The sequence below is a fragment of the Manduca sexta genome, chromosome 20 (genome assembly GCF_014839805.1).
Source record: "Manduca sexta isolate Smith_Timp_Sample1 chromosome 20, JHU_Msex_v1.0, whole genome shotgun sequence".
NCBI lineage: Eukaryota > Metazoa > Arthropoda > Insecta > Lepidoptera > Sphingidae > Manduca > Manduca sexta.
Window position 1 is genome coordinate 8,990,516 of NC_051134.1, and position 14,735 is coordinate 9,005,250.

General features: G+C 34.3%; 1 protein-coding gene across 3 annotated transcripts in view; it reads right to left on the reverse strand.

Annotated features, from left to right (window-relative positions):
- Positions 1–14,353, reverse strand: part of LOC115448131 (moesin/ezrin/radixin homolog 1) — a 57,242-nt gene extending 42,889 nt beyond the window's left edge. The window contains exons 1-2 of one of the 3 annotated variants that reach the window (XM_037440635.1): positions 14,204–14,353; positions 13,844–13,877 (exon numbers count right to left, since the gene is read on the reverse strand). In XM_037440635.1, the coding sequence (XP_037296532.1) occupies positions 13,844–13,855 (12 nt within the window). In that variant the 5' untranslated portion in view covers positions 13,856–13,877; positions 14,204–14,353. Of the gene's footprint in view, positions 1–5,833; positions 6,041–13,843; positions 13,878–14,203 lie in introns of those variants that run through there. The other 2 variants (XM_037440634.1, XM_037440636.1) reach the window with 2 other exon arrangements.
- Between the last annotated feature and the right edge of the window lie 382 nt (positions 14,354–14,735).

Below are 14,735 nucleotides of genomic sequence, written 5' to 3' on the forward strand. Positions count from 1 at the left end.
TGTACAGTCAGTCACAATAACAGCTTAACAAATTCAAAATTTATAATGGAATAAAAGAAAAAAGAAAGAACAAGGTATTGATTAAGCATAGCTTGTTGCGACGTACAATACAAATTAATTAAAAATATTTTTTTTCTTAAATTCGCCTTTAAATTTGTGTCCTTATCAACAACCATTTTTTTACTACAATAAACTGGATTTAATTTAATCTATTTAAGTTAATTTGTAGAAGCGTTTAGAAGTTTTCCATTTGTTTAGCAACTTTTGTGGCCGACTATACATTTACATATAATGGAGTGATTTGGAATCATTGACGCAAATCGAGTGCTGCGACTATCGCACCTATATGATTGCTAGTAATGTGTGTGTTTAGATGTCATCAAAATTTCTCATGTCCTTGTTAGGTTTTCATTTGGTAGAGTTACATTTTGCTCGCTTTACTGATTTATAGCCCATTTAAATCATCAATCTTGAAAGATTTTTTCATATTTATATTAAAGCCATTTTGAACCTTATTCCAAACTGACATAAAGCTACAATAAATAAAACCTCTATCTTTTGTTACAGGTTCTCCTTTTACAAAACTTAGAGCTGTATATTCTATCGTATCTGAAGCATTTTGCATTTTATTCAAATTTTAATCTTTCAGAGATCACAATATTCCGAACAGTATGGTTCGAGCAAACATTCATTGTTAGAAGAAACATTACATACTTACTGCAATTTGAATTGTCTGGAGTAATAATCTCTCCGTAGCACACTCTGTTATACTTCACTGGGATCATTTTACAATGGCCTTTGGAGCTTACAAAAACCGGCACAAAACAGATTGCTGTTGCTAGGATATATTTTATATCCGCCCGGATAGCGACCACCGTACACAAGATGTTAAAACCCGCCACAGTAGCCCACGTAAGTGTGTCGCGTTCCGGGATCAGCCTGTACATATCCGCTTCCAACAGGCCGTCATAATTGTGTCAACTGTCTAGTGGTCTATCTTTCGTCAGTCGAGTTTTATCGTACTCCACTCCTTGAAGTGGACAATAATATTTCCAACTACTCCCTATCTGTCTATTGGATTAATTTCGTTGCGGGATAATGACATATTAGTTTTCCCTGACACTCGCCGAGCTTCACTGCTCGGTGTCATAAAATGCGTGCCACTGCTGATCCTGGCTTACAAGAGTTGTAGTAGTGGTTGTGAGGGCGGGAGTCTCGTGTACCCCACTCCTTATCATCACGTGCAGGGTCACTTTCCCGTGCACGTAAACAAAGACAATTCCAATTCAACCTTGCTACGATTCCGCAAACAAAGCCCGTTTCACCTCAACATTTCTATTTATAGTGAGATACGACTTCGCCATATGGGATTTTGACGGAGTGTTGCCATGTTCGGTTTGCTTTAGAGTTAATGCTGAAACACCGGTCAGATGCTTTATTCTAGTTCAAACTTGACCGTATTTACTTCTGTTTCGGATTAATTTATATACATTTTTAAACATTAATTTCTTTCCTGTTTACTTGAATAATTTCGAATTCGTTATATTGAAAATTAATTCGGTTAGTAACGTATGTAAAGGTCGAGTGAGATAATTTTTATAGTGGTTACTAATATAGGAATTTTTCCTGTTGAATTATCTTTTTTGTACGAGTTTTACTATTGACGCGTGTTGAGGATAATCATGTATATTGATTCGATTTATTTTCATTTGATTATAAAACCTAGCTTACTCCAAAAATGTTATGGAAATAAACTTATTTAGGATAGACGGAATTGTCAACGTACTGTTTACTAAAATATTCTGTTTAAACTACGAGCAATCTCTATACAATACTAATGCTGGTAATGTGGCGTGAAATTAAATATGTCTGTCCCGCTATGTTCATGACAGGCGCACAAGTCTGGTAAGAGACTAACCTACGTATAGATATTATAAGCAGGTCGACGATGTCCCGCTATCGTGACAAGAACCAATTTAATGTGGAACTGTTGAAATAATTTCAGCCGTTATATCCACTAATAGTTTGATTATAAGTTGTTTGCCTATTTAGAACCTAAATCAAATAAAAGTATAAGAAACTCAAAAGAAATCGAGTCAATTTTAATAAATTACAAAGTTACTGCATCATACTCATTTGTTTTGACACAGCTCTACAAAAGGCGGTACCTAAAAATAACGTAATCGAGCCTCCAACATCAAGGAGAAAAAAAACAGTCAAAACAATATAAAAACTCGTCAAATTGACGAGCATGCTATGCGTGCCAAATTAAACAATACGCCAAACAATCTGGAAACGTCTCCATTGATTTGTTGATTTTCACAGCTAGTTTACAAAGCTATTTGCGATGCCCTTGCAAGACGAGTAGGAAGCACCGATGTTGTCAAGGAGAACTGACACTTAATTGCACCCAACATTAAAATCATAATAGCCTGTAATAACGCTGCCACAATTATGATATAGGCACGTGTTGAAATGGCAACATGTGATGTCATTCCGTTCGATGTTTTTGAAACATCAGTTTCATTCATAAATAAGTCTTTCATTCGCATTCATTTTCGCTATTGGAGAAGTCTGATTGATGTTGTTTTTACAAAAACAGTAATCCAAATAAGGTCCAGGCGTCAGATTCCGCTAATTTCGATATTTTCTACATTTCACCTAATTTACTACTTTTATTGAAGTTCTTTATAACCGTAAACACTTTATTTCACCTTCAGTATATAGTACATAATTTTATTTAGACTAGTAATGACCATGATTTAAAATATGACGATTTTCCTGTACATGCGCACAGAAATACACGACAAATATAAACATCTACATAAATTATAAGTCTTGATTCGCATATCCGGTTCTCAGTCGTAACATCTGCCTCACAGACACGGTTCAGAGGGTTGGTTTTAGAGGGTGGTTCGTCGAAACAGGTGTGAGACAGGTGAGAATCACATTCCAGTTTATATAGTATTATCATTTAAAGGATATTTACTACTGAAAGGAATTAGAGAGCTTTCCATGATTAAGTCTATGGCTTGTTAATGTTTTTAATTATTGCCCTATTGCTTTCGTCCTTACATAAAATTATAAAGGTATAAAACAGGAAAAACACTGATTATTTATAATACCGGTAAGTTATGTTTCAGTTACTAGTCATAGTCGACTATGATGAATGAGATTTAAGAATCAAATTCGAAGTTATTGATAACATCATACTAAATCATAAACGAAACGTAATTTGCAAATATAAGGACGTACACAAACAAATGCAGATAAAATTGACAATCCAGTAACCATCAAAACGATAGTCAAACAGCTTTCGCATAGAAGAGGTGACATAAAAAGAAACCAAAGTGTTAGAAATCGACGGCTCGGAGTGGAGTGGTGAGTGAAACCGAGTGAAACAGCACATGAGCACCTCGGCATGTCGACCGACGGCGACCGTCACATTAAATTCAAGTACAGCGATAATGTAATGAATGACTGAACGAATGACGTGCTTGTTAAAGTAGGTAGGACAACAAAAAATGTTGTAGAGACTTCGTAAATTGAGCAAAGGATAAAAGGCTAATGAAAAGATCGGGGACACCTTATGATTTTAGTAACTTAATCACGGAGTTGAAAGACAGAACAATTTTATTTACATAAAAGTAATAATGTGACGGCTCTACAACCGAAATTGTTTAGAACTACAAATAAAGAGCCCAACGATCCATTCAGATATATAGAATGAGTTTCAAATACTATGAAGATTGATTTGTCTAACCTGTGTCGTAATTCAACTGAATAACGAATGTTTTTCGGCCACTGAACCACAAGCTCCAAAAAGTTATTTGTTACCAACAAATTTTAATTAAACCGCAAAGTGCATCAGAATCCTAACTACAGACCTTTCCCACTTATAGCGGTCACTGTGCGCTAATGGGCATTCAGGACTATTAACGAGGCCACCTTTGATGTTAAACTTAGTGGAAATTTGCATAACTAAACGTTTCATGTTAAGTACTTTAAGTTGAAGTGTTTATGATGAAAGGCATAAAGCCGCTATCGAAATAGACACAAGATGAAGAGAGTGAGAGGGGAGATGAAGCCTACTATTTCATAAGGAGTGGTATAGGAGCAAAATCACCAAGATACATAAATATTCATATTTCATAATACCTGAAAAATCATTGGCAGTCTATAAGTTAGAATGTACTATGTGCTTAAATCCTATTGGAAGCACGGGTTCTGCGGAGGTTAATGAAAAATGCATGAAACTAGACCATGACTGGCACAAAATCAAAACAATGTTGATCTCAGACATCCGCATTATAAAGATTTTTTAAAATAAATAATATTACCAATAAAAACTGATTTCAACAAATTTATTAGGAAACAAAAACTAATTATAATTCAAGTTTTGAAGACTGTTTATTGATTTTTGATTGACGGTTATGTACTGAGTAAAAAATTAAATTGTATTTCTCAGCTTCGTCGTAATAGGTTAATAGTAATTGCAATCTCATAAGAGGAAGGCGAACTGGGCAATCTTTTCTCTGGGGCTTTAATGGCAGACTAGAACTGTGGGTCAAGGGCTATGCTTTGACCGCTATTGCGGGTGCTACATTAATCGCCTGACAACGGGTTAAATTCCAAGGTAATGCATACAACGTAATATGTAAAACAATGTCATATTTTTATAAATCCTAATTAAACTATGCTACACTGCATGCTCCTAGACGCGGGTCGAAGGTTAAAATTTGCGTTTGATGTGTTTTTTGTCGTGAGAAATAGCCTCCAGTTTGAGGAAGTGCCTTGAAAGTTCAGTTATTATGATGAGTAGTAACGCGGGTAATCATGTGACTTCACCATTAATCCGTTCGTAACACGTACTAGTAGAATATAAAACTTTGCTCTTTTTGGTATCTTTTGGCTGTTTGCTTTTTCCTCAGACTTTAAAATTAATTGTAATATTAACGCGGATGATAATAATATAGTGTATTATATTCTACCTTACGTAATGGCTTTATATTATTATAGACGCTGAAGATATATATGAATGTATACAACTTGATGTATGAGTTTTTACATTAAGGTATTTCCAGATTTTTTCCTGCTTGTTTAGATTTCTATGTAAACAGATACCTGTTTTGACACACGTGATACGCGATAATCGCGATATCAAAGTTTAATTCAATAATTATAAGTCGTATAACGTATTTTACGTATCAACAAATATGTTAAAACGTGTCGATAAGATACCGAACACCAATCCTAATCGTAAATATGAAGAATAAACTAATTTACACAAAATATGGACACGCAACGTAAACGTGCTAATTGAAAAGCACCACTCGCCGGAGGCACCTGCTCAGGTAAGGGGAACCATTCAAAATCACCGGCTTATAATATTTAGCGAAAACGAAAGGGAGCCCTTGCAACAGGACGTTGTCCCGTCTCTTTCGTGCCTGAGGGCTTCGAACGAGACGCGGGACAAAAAGACGGTTAAAACCGTTTGCACAAAGCAAATATAAACGGACTCCATCTTGGAGGCACCGAGTTGATGACATCACCGCTTATGATTTCAGCAAACATAGCGAAAGATACAAATAATTTATACTGTTGACGAGACCTTCGATGGTGTTGCTATGTGGGAGTCAGGCAATTGTTTGGATGAGCGGCGTGAGTCACGCGAACCGGCTGGCGACGCGATCCTCCAACTTGGGAAATGTCTCCACTATCTCGAATGTATCTAGTATCATCCTACAGGTAAAATCCCACGTACACTCAGGTGCATTAAAGTGAAATGCAAGTGCGTGACAATGGACATCCGAGCAGTTATTATGTAACGAACCTGTTTTCCTCCGGCGACCATGTTTGAGGTTTGTATCACGCACTGGTATAGTCACAAGCACAGGGGTAGGTTGGGGTAAGGTGGCACTGTAGCCGCGTCTGCCGGACGCGGCGGTAGAATTTGAACTGAACGGGCGCGGTCGCACGCGGGGATGCGCGAGCGCCGGCACACCGCGCCGGTACGCCCCGTGCTCAAGGCCGGCAAGTCAGCGGCACTCAACATTTCATGAGATTTCACTTTCCTTGTTTCTAGTGGCTTGTTACTAAGAATTAAATTGTATGGTACAATTTGTCTACTTCATATTTCTTGTTTTGAACATAATCATAGCAATGAAACCAGGTGTTGAATGTAATTTGTAGCACACCCCAAAATACTAATATTTGTAAAGATATCTTTATACCATAGTAAAAGTGTGAAGTACGACTATTGATAAGGTAAGTCCCTCGTATTATACTACATTTTATCAAAGCGATGCTGATGTATAACTTATGTTAGTACTTGGTACTAGAAAACGTATTATATCATGGCAAAAACACTATGGAATAATAAAATACGTAACGTGAATTAGAAAAGACAGCGATTCGGAAAAAAATACTAAATTCAAATAGTAAAATAGACTACGTCCAAAGGTGCACCAAATGTAGAAATAATGAGCTTTATCATTTAAATCCAAGGACCACGATGTGTCAGTGCCGCGTGTATTTGCATTGATACAAATAAGGCTGAAGGCGTTTTATCTGATAATGCGACAAGGCAGGAATCATACTCAGGTATGCAATCTTGGTACTACTTGACAACGGAATATAATAGTCTACACTTCACAACTATTGAAATTATTTTGTCACTCAAATATCATAAGTGTGTGGATTAAGAATCGTCATTATTTTCAATGGTTATAAGACACAATTAAACCAATTTAAAATCTTCGCAAAGCTTAAATGTCTGTAAATTAATTATCAAAAAAACAACACAGTTAAGCTTAAATAGGTATCAAATGCCTCCAAAACCAAAATCATTTCACTAATGCTCATTGAACCAAATGTTGACAAGCGCAGTATCAGACGTCTCAAACCGCCTACAGTTTCGCTACTTTTTTTTCGTCGCAGCGTCTAAATCGACCCGTGATCGAATCGATGAGTTCATATGACTTTGGCGCGACGTACGAAATACGTATCGTGCGTGCTGTATTTACTATAAACCCTGTGTATGTAGTAAACATACTGATTGATATATTGAACGGATAGTTTTAGTTTACGTTTGTGTCGCGTGTTGCTGGACGTATAAAGACGTATGTGCAACTACAGAGTACATCAATCTTTAAGACCGGTTTGAAGTACACAGCGAATGGGCTGCAAATTATTAATTAGCTGTCAAGTGCATTCAAAAAGATAGAGAGGTAAAGCGATAGAGATTATGACAGAAGAGACCTATAGACAAGAGACAGGTATTGACTGCATTGACGTATTTTCTTTCTTCTGCTCAGCTGCATCATTCGGTACATATTCTATGAATATGGTCAGAAGTCAGTCAGACAAAACGTCACTGCTGGAGCGGTAAAAATGACAAATTTATGGTGATTCATAAAGTTTGACGTAAGATTCGATCCGCTATGAGTCCTAAGTCTAGAAACATATTAAGTAATCTAAGTTTAACGAATAGGCTAATATTTGGAATAAAAATAGTATTTTAATGCAAAACGGTTTTTACTAAACGCGCAACCTTATTAGGTTCCAGTGACATCTGTCGCATGGTAAGTAATCCTTGCAATACTATGTTATTACTGGTCATGGTATCGACTTCGATGTGTAAAAACATTCTTTACATTAGCTAGCCTAATAATGCATACTGGACTAACGTTTTACATAAGTATTGAATCGTATCGAAATTTGTTAAGGCGATACCTCAAGGTCCATTTTCATACATTTTGTTTCACCTTTAATCTGGGTAACTAAACAAGTATTGGCAAGTAAAGAATTTAAATTCACCTCTAGTTAGTGATTAGTTCTCGCAGTTGAAAGAAAAACGTAAAAATAATTAATAATCATGGATATTTCGGCCTTTAAAATTTCGTCATATTAAATTTTAAAGGCCGAAATATCCATGATTATTAATTATTTTTACGTTTTTCTTTCAACTGCGAGAACTAATCACTAAGTAGAGGTGAATTTAAATTCTTTACTTGCCAATACTTGTTTAGTTACCCAGATTAAAGGTGAAACAAAATGTATGAAAATGGACCTTGAGGTATCGCCTTAAGCAAACTTCACGGGATATATGAATAAACACCACTGCTCCTCGATTCCAACAGACTATTATTTTAAACTATGTATAGATAAATAAACTATTTATAATTAAAAGGCTCACAATATTACATTTCATTTTTATTGACCCTTAATTGTCCAGAAAAACAAAACAAGATCGGATCGATACACAATCGACGATGTTGCTTGGTAAAAAAACATTACGATGACTCCTACTTGGCTGAACTCTAGCATATAAGAGATCTACCAACTATTACTCTGCGAATGACCATTTACAACTATACAATATAACTCTGATACGATAGTCCAACATGGTATACTATAAGAACGATCCGCAAACGAGGCCGCCATTACGAATACAATGCCGTTTAAAATATGCATGAGGCACAATTCAGTCGTCCGTTTAACGATAAAACCAATTATGCGTTATAATTTCAATTAAAAACGTATTAGGTTTAAAATACATAACTATCTATGGAATTTTTGTTTTTCGTCAACTTTCTTCAAGGTATTTAAAATGTAAACTCTATGGTATAATCAATGGATATTTACGTTTGCGTCTTGTTCATCTACGCCGGGAAATGCTTATTAAAGAATGATGATTCAAAACAAGAAACCACTAGCGAGTCATGAAAAACGATTCTTTCTTCTTTACATAGGTACGTTTTTTAGTTAGTTGCAATACCATTAAGATAAGTCAGCATCATGTCCAAAGCTATACTCACGTCGGTGGCCATTTGCACGCCAATTCAGTGACTGCCATGCCGGGTATGAAACCTACTACCCATTGAAGTACAGTGTCACTAACTCCGTTAGCGCATGCACTGAGCACTGCTCACTAACCAGATAACGCCGCGTCCCACTTTCCTACTTCCTTCCTACGCACACAGGCTTAAGAGCTAACATTGCATTACATTGTGTCTATTGACTTGTACTAAGTTTTTTAAAGGTATGGTCGATATTTGAACTTTAAATAAGAAATGCTAATTACCCTTTTGCAATCACTGTTGTTAATTTCGCTCAATTATCAAAATCACGTATTCAATACGCTGCCGCTTTAATGTTATAGAAATGGAATTAATTTCGGCGATCAGTGACAGTTGCAGCTCTGTCTACCACATTCGGGAATAGTCGTGAGCTTATAATTTATGTGGTCATGTACTACGCACGGTGTTTACCTTACATTCGTGTTTCGGCAAAGCTATAAATTATAATTTAGGTTAACTACAAACGGAATAAGATAAATTTTATTAGCCATGCTTAATTTTTAAACACACACAAAATATATGAAACCACAAAAAACAACACAATTTGTACAAATATATTAAATTTATAGCTATTTTATGGATCGTAGATCTTGAGGATTCAATAACCAGGTTAGGAACGAAAATTATTGAATTTGACGAAATTTTATAGTGGTTGAAGTCATAAAATTAGCTCACTGATATCTTAACAAGGTATACAAGTATTCCCCACGTGGCAGGTTAACTTGGCGATGTTTATGACGTAGACAGTGTCCATAAGCGATAGTAACTTAGTAGTTACTATTGCGGTGGTAGTACCACTAGGTACCCATTCAGATCATCTGCCCCTAGCAATAAGTTACTTATTTTTCGTCACACGTGCCTTCATCACAGCGTCGTAATCATAAAACAAGTTAGGTATAAAATGATCAAAAACAGCAAATATAAAAAAAGGTCACAATATTGAAATAGAAAAAATTAAAAACAAAAATCTAGCAAACTAAGCCAACACTCAAACTAAAAAGAAAACTATCATGCCAAACTAAAATCTATTATGCACAATTCACCACACAACAAAACTGCACTAAAATTATACAAAAACTAATCAACCGTTAACCCACTTACTTTTACATTTTAATCAGTGTTTTATAAATCAATGTACTAATTCCTGATTAGAAACTTACTGCATCCCATTATCCATCATATCTAGCAATAGAATTGAATTGAGAATAGCCTCATACTCTTCAAAGTCAAGGTATTATAGACAAAAATCATACTCTTGGGTACTTCTAAATTTGATAATTTTGGTTGAATTGGAAATTTACAGGAATAACAGGCTGCCTCAAAAGTCTTTAGGTGGACGCCGTGCAATTCTGGAGTGGTCACAGATCACCCAGCCCTATCTATATATGCTAATGCTGCTGGGTAGATTAAGAGACTAACGAGTTTTGGACATGCCTGCCCCATTTACATCACAAATTATGTCTTATTGGATACCAAGTTTAGCATTAATGTGGGGACCCTTTTCACAATGACGTCATATTTATCATTATCTAAGTTCTTACAGATAGAACAAGGGCTATGCTGACTTCTCATCAAAAACTATACTAATCACTTAAACACTGATTAAAACATATCCAAGCATGAGGGTTTACTACTAAAAGGAGTAAAGGGTTAGGAACAGTATTTCCAAACGCACTAACCAAGGCGTTATCATTTGCGCCTAGATCGAGCGCGTGGCTTATGTAACCGAATATCTGCAAACATAAATAAAGAAAATAATAGTATAAAAAGCAGAGACAATAATCACATAGAATTTTTGTTAATGAGGCTGTTAATAAAAAATATATACTAAAGGGGGCTTTCTTAAGAAGCCTTAACAAGTTTATGGTTTAAAATTTAAATAATTGAAGTTCAGGCACATTGGTAACTAAAAATATCAACATATTTTTCAGTGCTCAATAAAAAAAAAAATGGAATAAATATTTCTAACAAAAATTCATCCTCACTGTCATATAATAAAAATAGTTTTAAATATTTATAATAACTTACGTTATAACAACATATTATATAGATTAGGTCATAATTTTAGTGAATCATGCTGAATCATTCATGCAGAATGTACCCTGTTTAAACATTGTAAAATTTTTATCAACTTTTGTTACTGGCTCTTATAGATATATTCTACTCCAGCAAAATATAGCAAATGATTTAAATTTTAGTTTGTCAGTTAAATGATCTGTCCAGGAATATAAAATGCAGCTTTTCGTCACTTTTACTTTTTCATTTTAAGTTATTATTGCCAATATAAGAAATAACTCCTATTTTTCACCATAACATGGCAAGGTTTTTTCTTTTCCTGATCAGGCTACAATGTTTTTTTTATTGCTTTGACTATAATTTGTGACAGACAATACACTGTAGTGTATTCATCATTTTTTTTATTAAGCATCTTTGTATCATAATTGATGGTATGATGTATGGTGTTTTTAGAGACTGGTCTAGTGCCAATATATGAGCTAATGGGACCCCCGATCTTACATTTCGATACCAGCAATTAACACTACGCTAAATCGATTTTTCGCTATTTTCTGTTACAATGTAAAATAACTATTTCTTTATCTTTTATAAGTTTACAAAATCTCTTTTTTTTGCTATAAAATGAAGAATTCTTGAATTACATGAAACCCTTATTAAGAAAGGTCTATTATCATATTTTTTAAAATTTTTTACTTTAAACAACTCTTTTGTAAAGTTGACATTTTCAAGTTAACATAGTGTTAATTGTAGCTGTCGATTTGATACTGAATGTCCAGTGAGTCAGAATTTAGGAATAACAGTGACACATACTATATCTGTTCAGAAAGAAATAATTCAAACCTATTTATACAAATTTGCTTAAGCAGCGATAGCCTAGTTGGTCGTGGAACGGACTGCACAGACAAATGTCTGCAGATTCATATCCCAAGGGCAAACACCTTTGACTTTTCTAAAAAAAATTATGTGTGTATTCTTTGTGAATTATAACTTGCTTTAACGGTGAAGGAAAACATCGTTAGGAAACCTGCATACCTGAGAAGTTCTCTATGAGAATTTCGAGGGTGTGTGAAGTCTACCAATCCGCAAAAAAACCAGCATCATTGACTAAGGCCTAATCCCTCTCAGTAGTAGAGGAGGCCCGTGCCCAACAGTATATAATACAGGGCTGATATTATATAAAATATATAAAAAAAACATGTTGTAATAGCCTTGTATAACCAGTAACATGAACAAAATGAAATAAAAACATTTAAACACTAACATTATCAGTCAAAAGGATGTGATGTGAAGTTGAACAATGTTACAGCTATAATTAACATTATGTTGGGTATGTTTTATGTCATCAACTGTTTAAGTAATTAAGTAACAATATTGCCACCATATCAGAATATATTCTTTTAGTATTACTTTGTAATATGATTATATTTAAGTATGATGGGGTGTTACATATGGTTATTTATATTGATTAGTAACTAGGCTTTTGATTTAATTTGAGGACAATATTGAGATAAATCATTTTCCAGACTTTTTATCAGTTTGTATATTATGGTTTTTAAGCCTTTGAGCCTTCATCTTCACAGGAGAGGGGGGCTGAGGTGTTCATTGTCAGAAACATCAAAGTTACAATGTAGACAGATAGGTACATTTACAATTATAGATTTTTTATTTTGATATCAATAGCTAAGGTTAATGGAATTGCAGTACTATGTTAGTTTGACACAGGTAACATTTATTTTCAAATATGATTTTAATGTATTTTCACTAGAAGGCAACTCATTTGTAGATATAATAAATAAGTATTAAAACACTTATTGACAGCATTTTTCTAAACATTTATTTAGTCATTCATTAATTATTGAATATATCTTTAACAAGAAGTGACCTAAAACCTAACAAACAACTGAAATTAACACAGAATTTGTTGTGACAAAATTAATGTAACTCAAGCTCTGTTAGTCATTCCATTTAATGGAGGATTCCTTAATGACATCATTCATTACAAGAGTAGTTTTGATATTGGGTTTTAGAACAGTTACCGTACATCAAATTGGGTATAAAAATTTTATAATTATTTTCCTCTTTCCATTTGTTATGTAACATTAAACCAAAAGAACTTCTATGTGGTGGGTTAAGTGTTATATTTTTCAATAGTAAGATTACATTAAAATTTATAACTTTTTAAATAAATCTTCTGTATATTTTGAAAAGTTGTCTAGTTAAATATTCATGTTGAATTTCTTTGTGGTTTTAAAACATACTATTTTGTAACACTCTGTATAAGTTTAAAATGAATAAGTCATGGTTGACATTAGGCTATTAGAATGTTCAATGTATTTTAGCCTTATGAGTGTTATCATTTGCCAAATAGATAAACGTAACACAAAAGCATGCAAGTTATAGTACTGTTATCCCTATGTGGTGTGCTACAACTTTTACTTTCTTAGGCTCACGTCACACTGACAATATTTGTTTAATTTTATAATTAACATGATTTGGCATCGCACAGGTGATGTCATAAGATGTTAGCTATTATGTAATTTATTTAAACAATAAACAACAAGCCACAAGTGTTTACTTATTATTCTGTTGTCAGTTTATGCCATCTTTAATACAATATACATTTATTTATGAGTTTACAGATACCAATATCGTAATTTATTTAAGTATGTCATTAATGTATAACGCGAGACATCGCCAATAAAACGGCGATTGTGTAACATCAGGTTTGTGTCAGTGTATTGTAAGGTCTCATTAAATTCTATTAGAGATGTTAGTTTACATTCAAAATGGATATGTGTTCAAACGAGTTTCCGACACTGTTTGCACAACTATTTGATGTGTCACACCAACACATCGCTATGGTGAAATCGTTAAATACATGCCACACTACGACGAGCGACGTCGCCGCAACAAACTGTCCGAGCCGATTCTCTTATCGGTAAACATACGTAAGCGGCAATACTCACCGATTTCGGCATGTTGGCGGCTTAGGATCACAATCTGCAAACACATAAACGTACGTGTGAGGAAATTTTATCACAAGAATTCCGACTGGGTACGCACTCGCCACCGCATCGCTACGTTTCAACAATTATGAATAAACAGCCCGTTTTCTACGCGCAATACGTTCGCTGTAACGTACACGGCGCTATGTCATATAGGTTTTCTCACAAAATAGTTATATTCTAGTGATGACAATAAAAATGCAGTCACCGGGCAGTTTGCCGTGCGCACGAAATGTGTGAGTAACCACCGATTACAACTTCACGTGATATGTAAGTGACCATTTTATATATGGGAAATATTTAGTTTTTATTATAACTTACCCGGTAAAAAGAAGAATATCACCTAATTATCCACATAAGTAGCACAACACACATAAAGAATGCACACACCCTACAGCCACAAAAATATCGCGATGTGACAACTGCCTGCGTGACGTGGTAGCTGGTGTTGCTAAGAACAACTATTGAGAATCTGTCATTTACTCAACAGGTGAATCGGTAGAAAATATATCTAAATATGCGTGCAATAAATTAATAATCATAATTCTTTTATACTGTAAAGGTGATGAAACAGATGCAATACTAATCAAGAAATAAACTCTTAAAAATTACCTACGAGTGCATAAATAACATAAAAAACTACTAAATTTTATTTAATTGCTTCTTGCAACATTCTTATCTATACACGTTCCATTACACGAAATGAAAAATATAAAATATTATGTATTTTTTAAGGAAAAAATACTATAGGAAAATTATAAAGACTGAATTATTTTTGGTAAATTATGTATCTTTTGTTTAGTTGAACTAAGATATTAAATATTTAGCCAAAGTTAGATTGGTTTCACGTAAA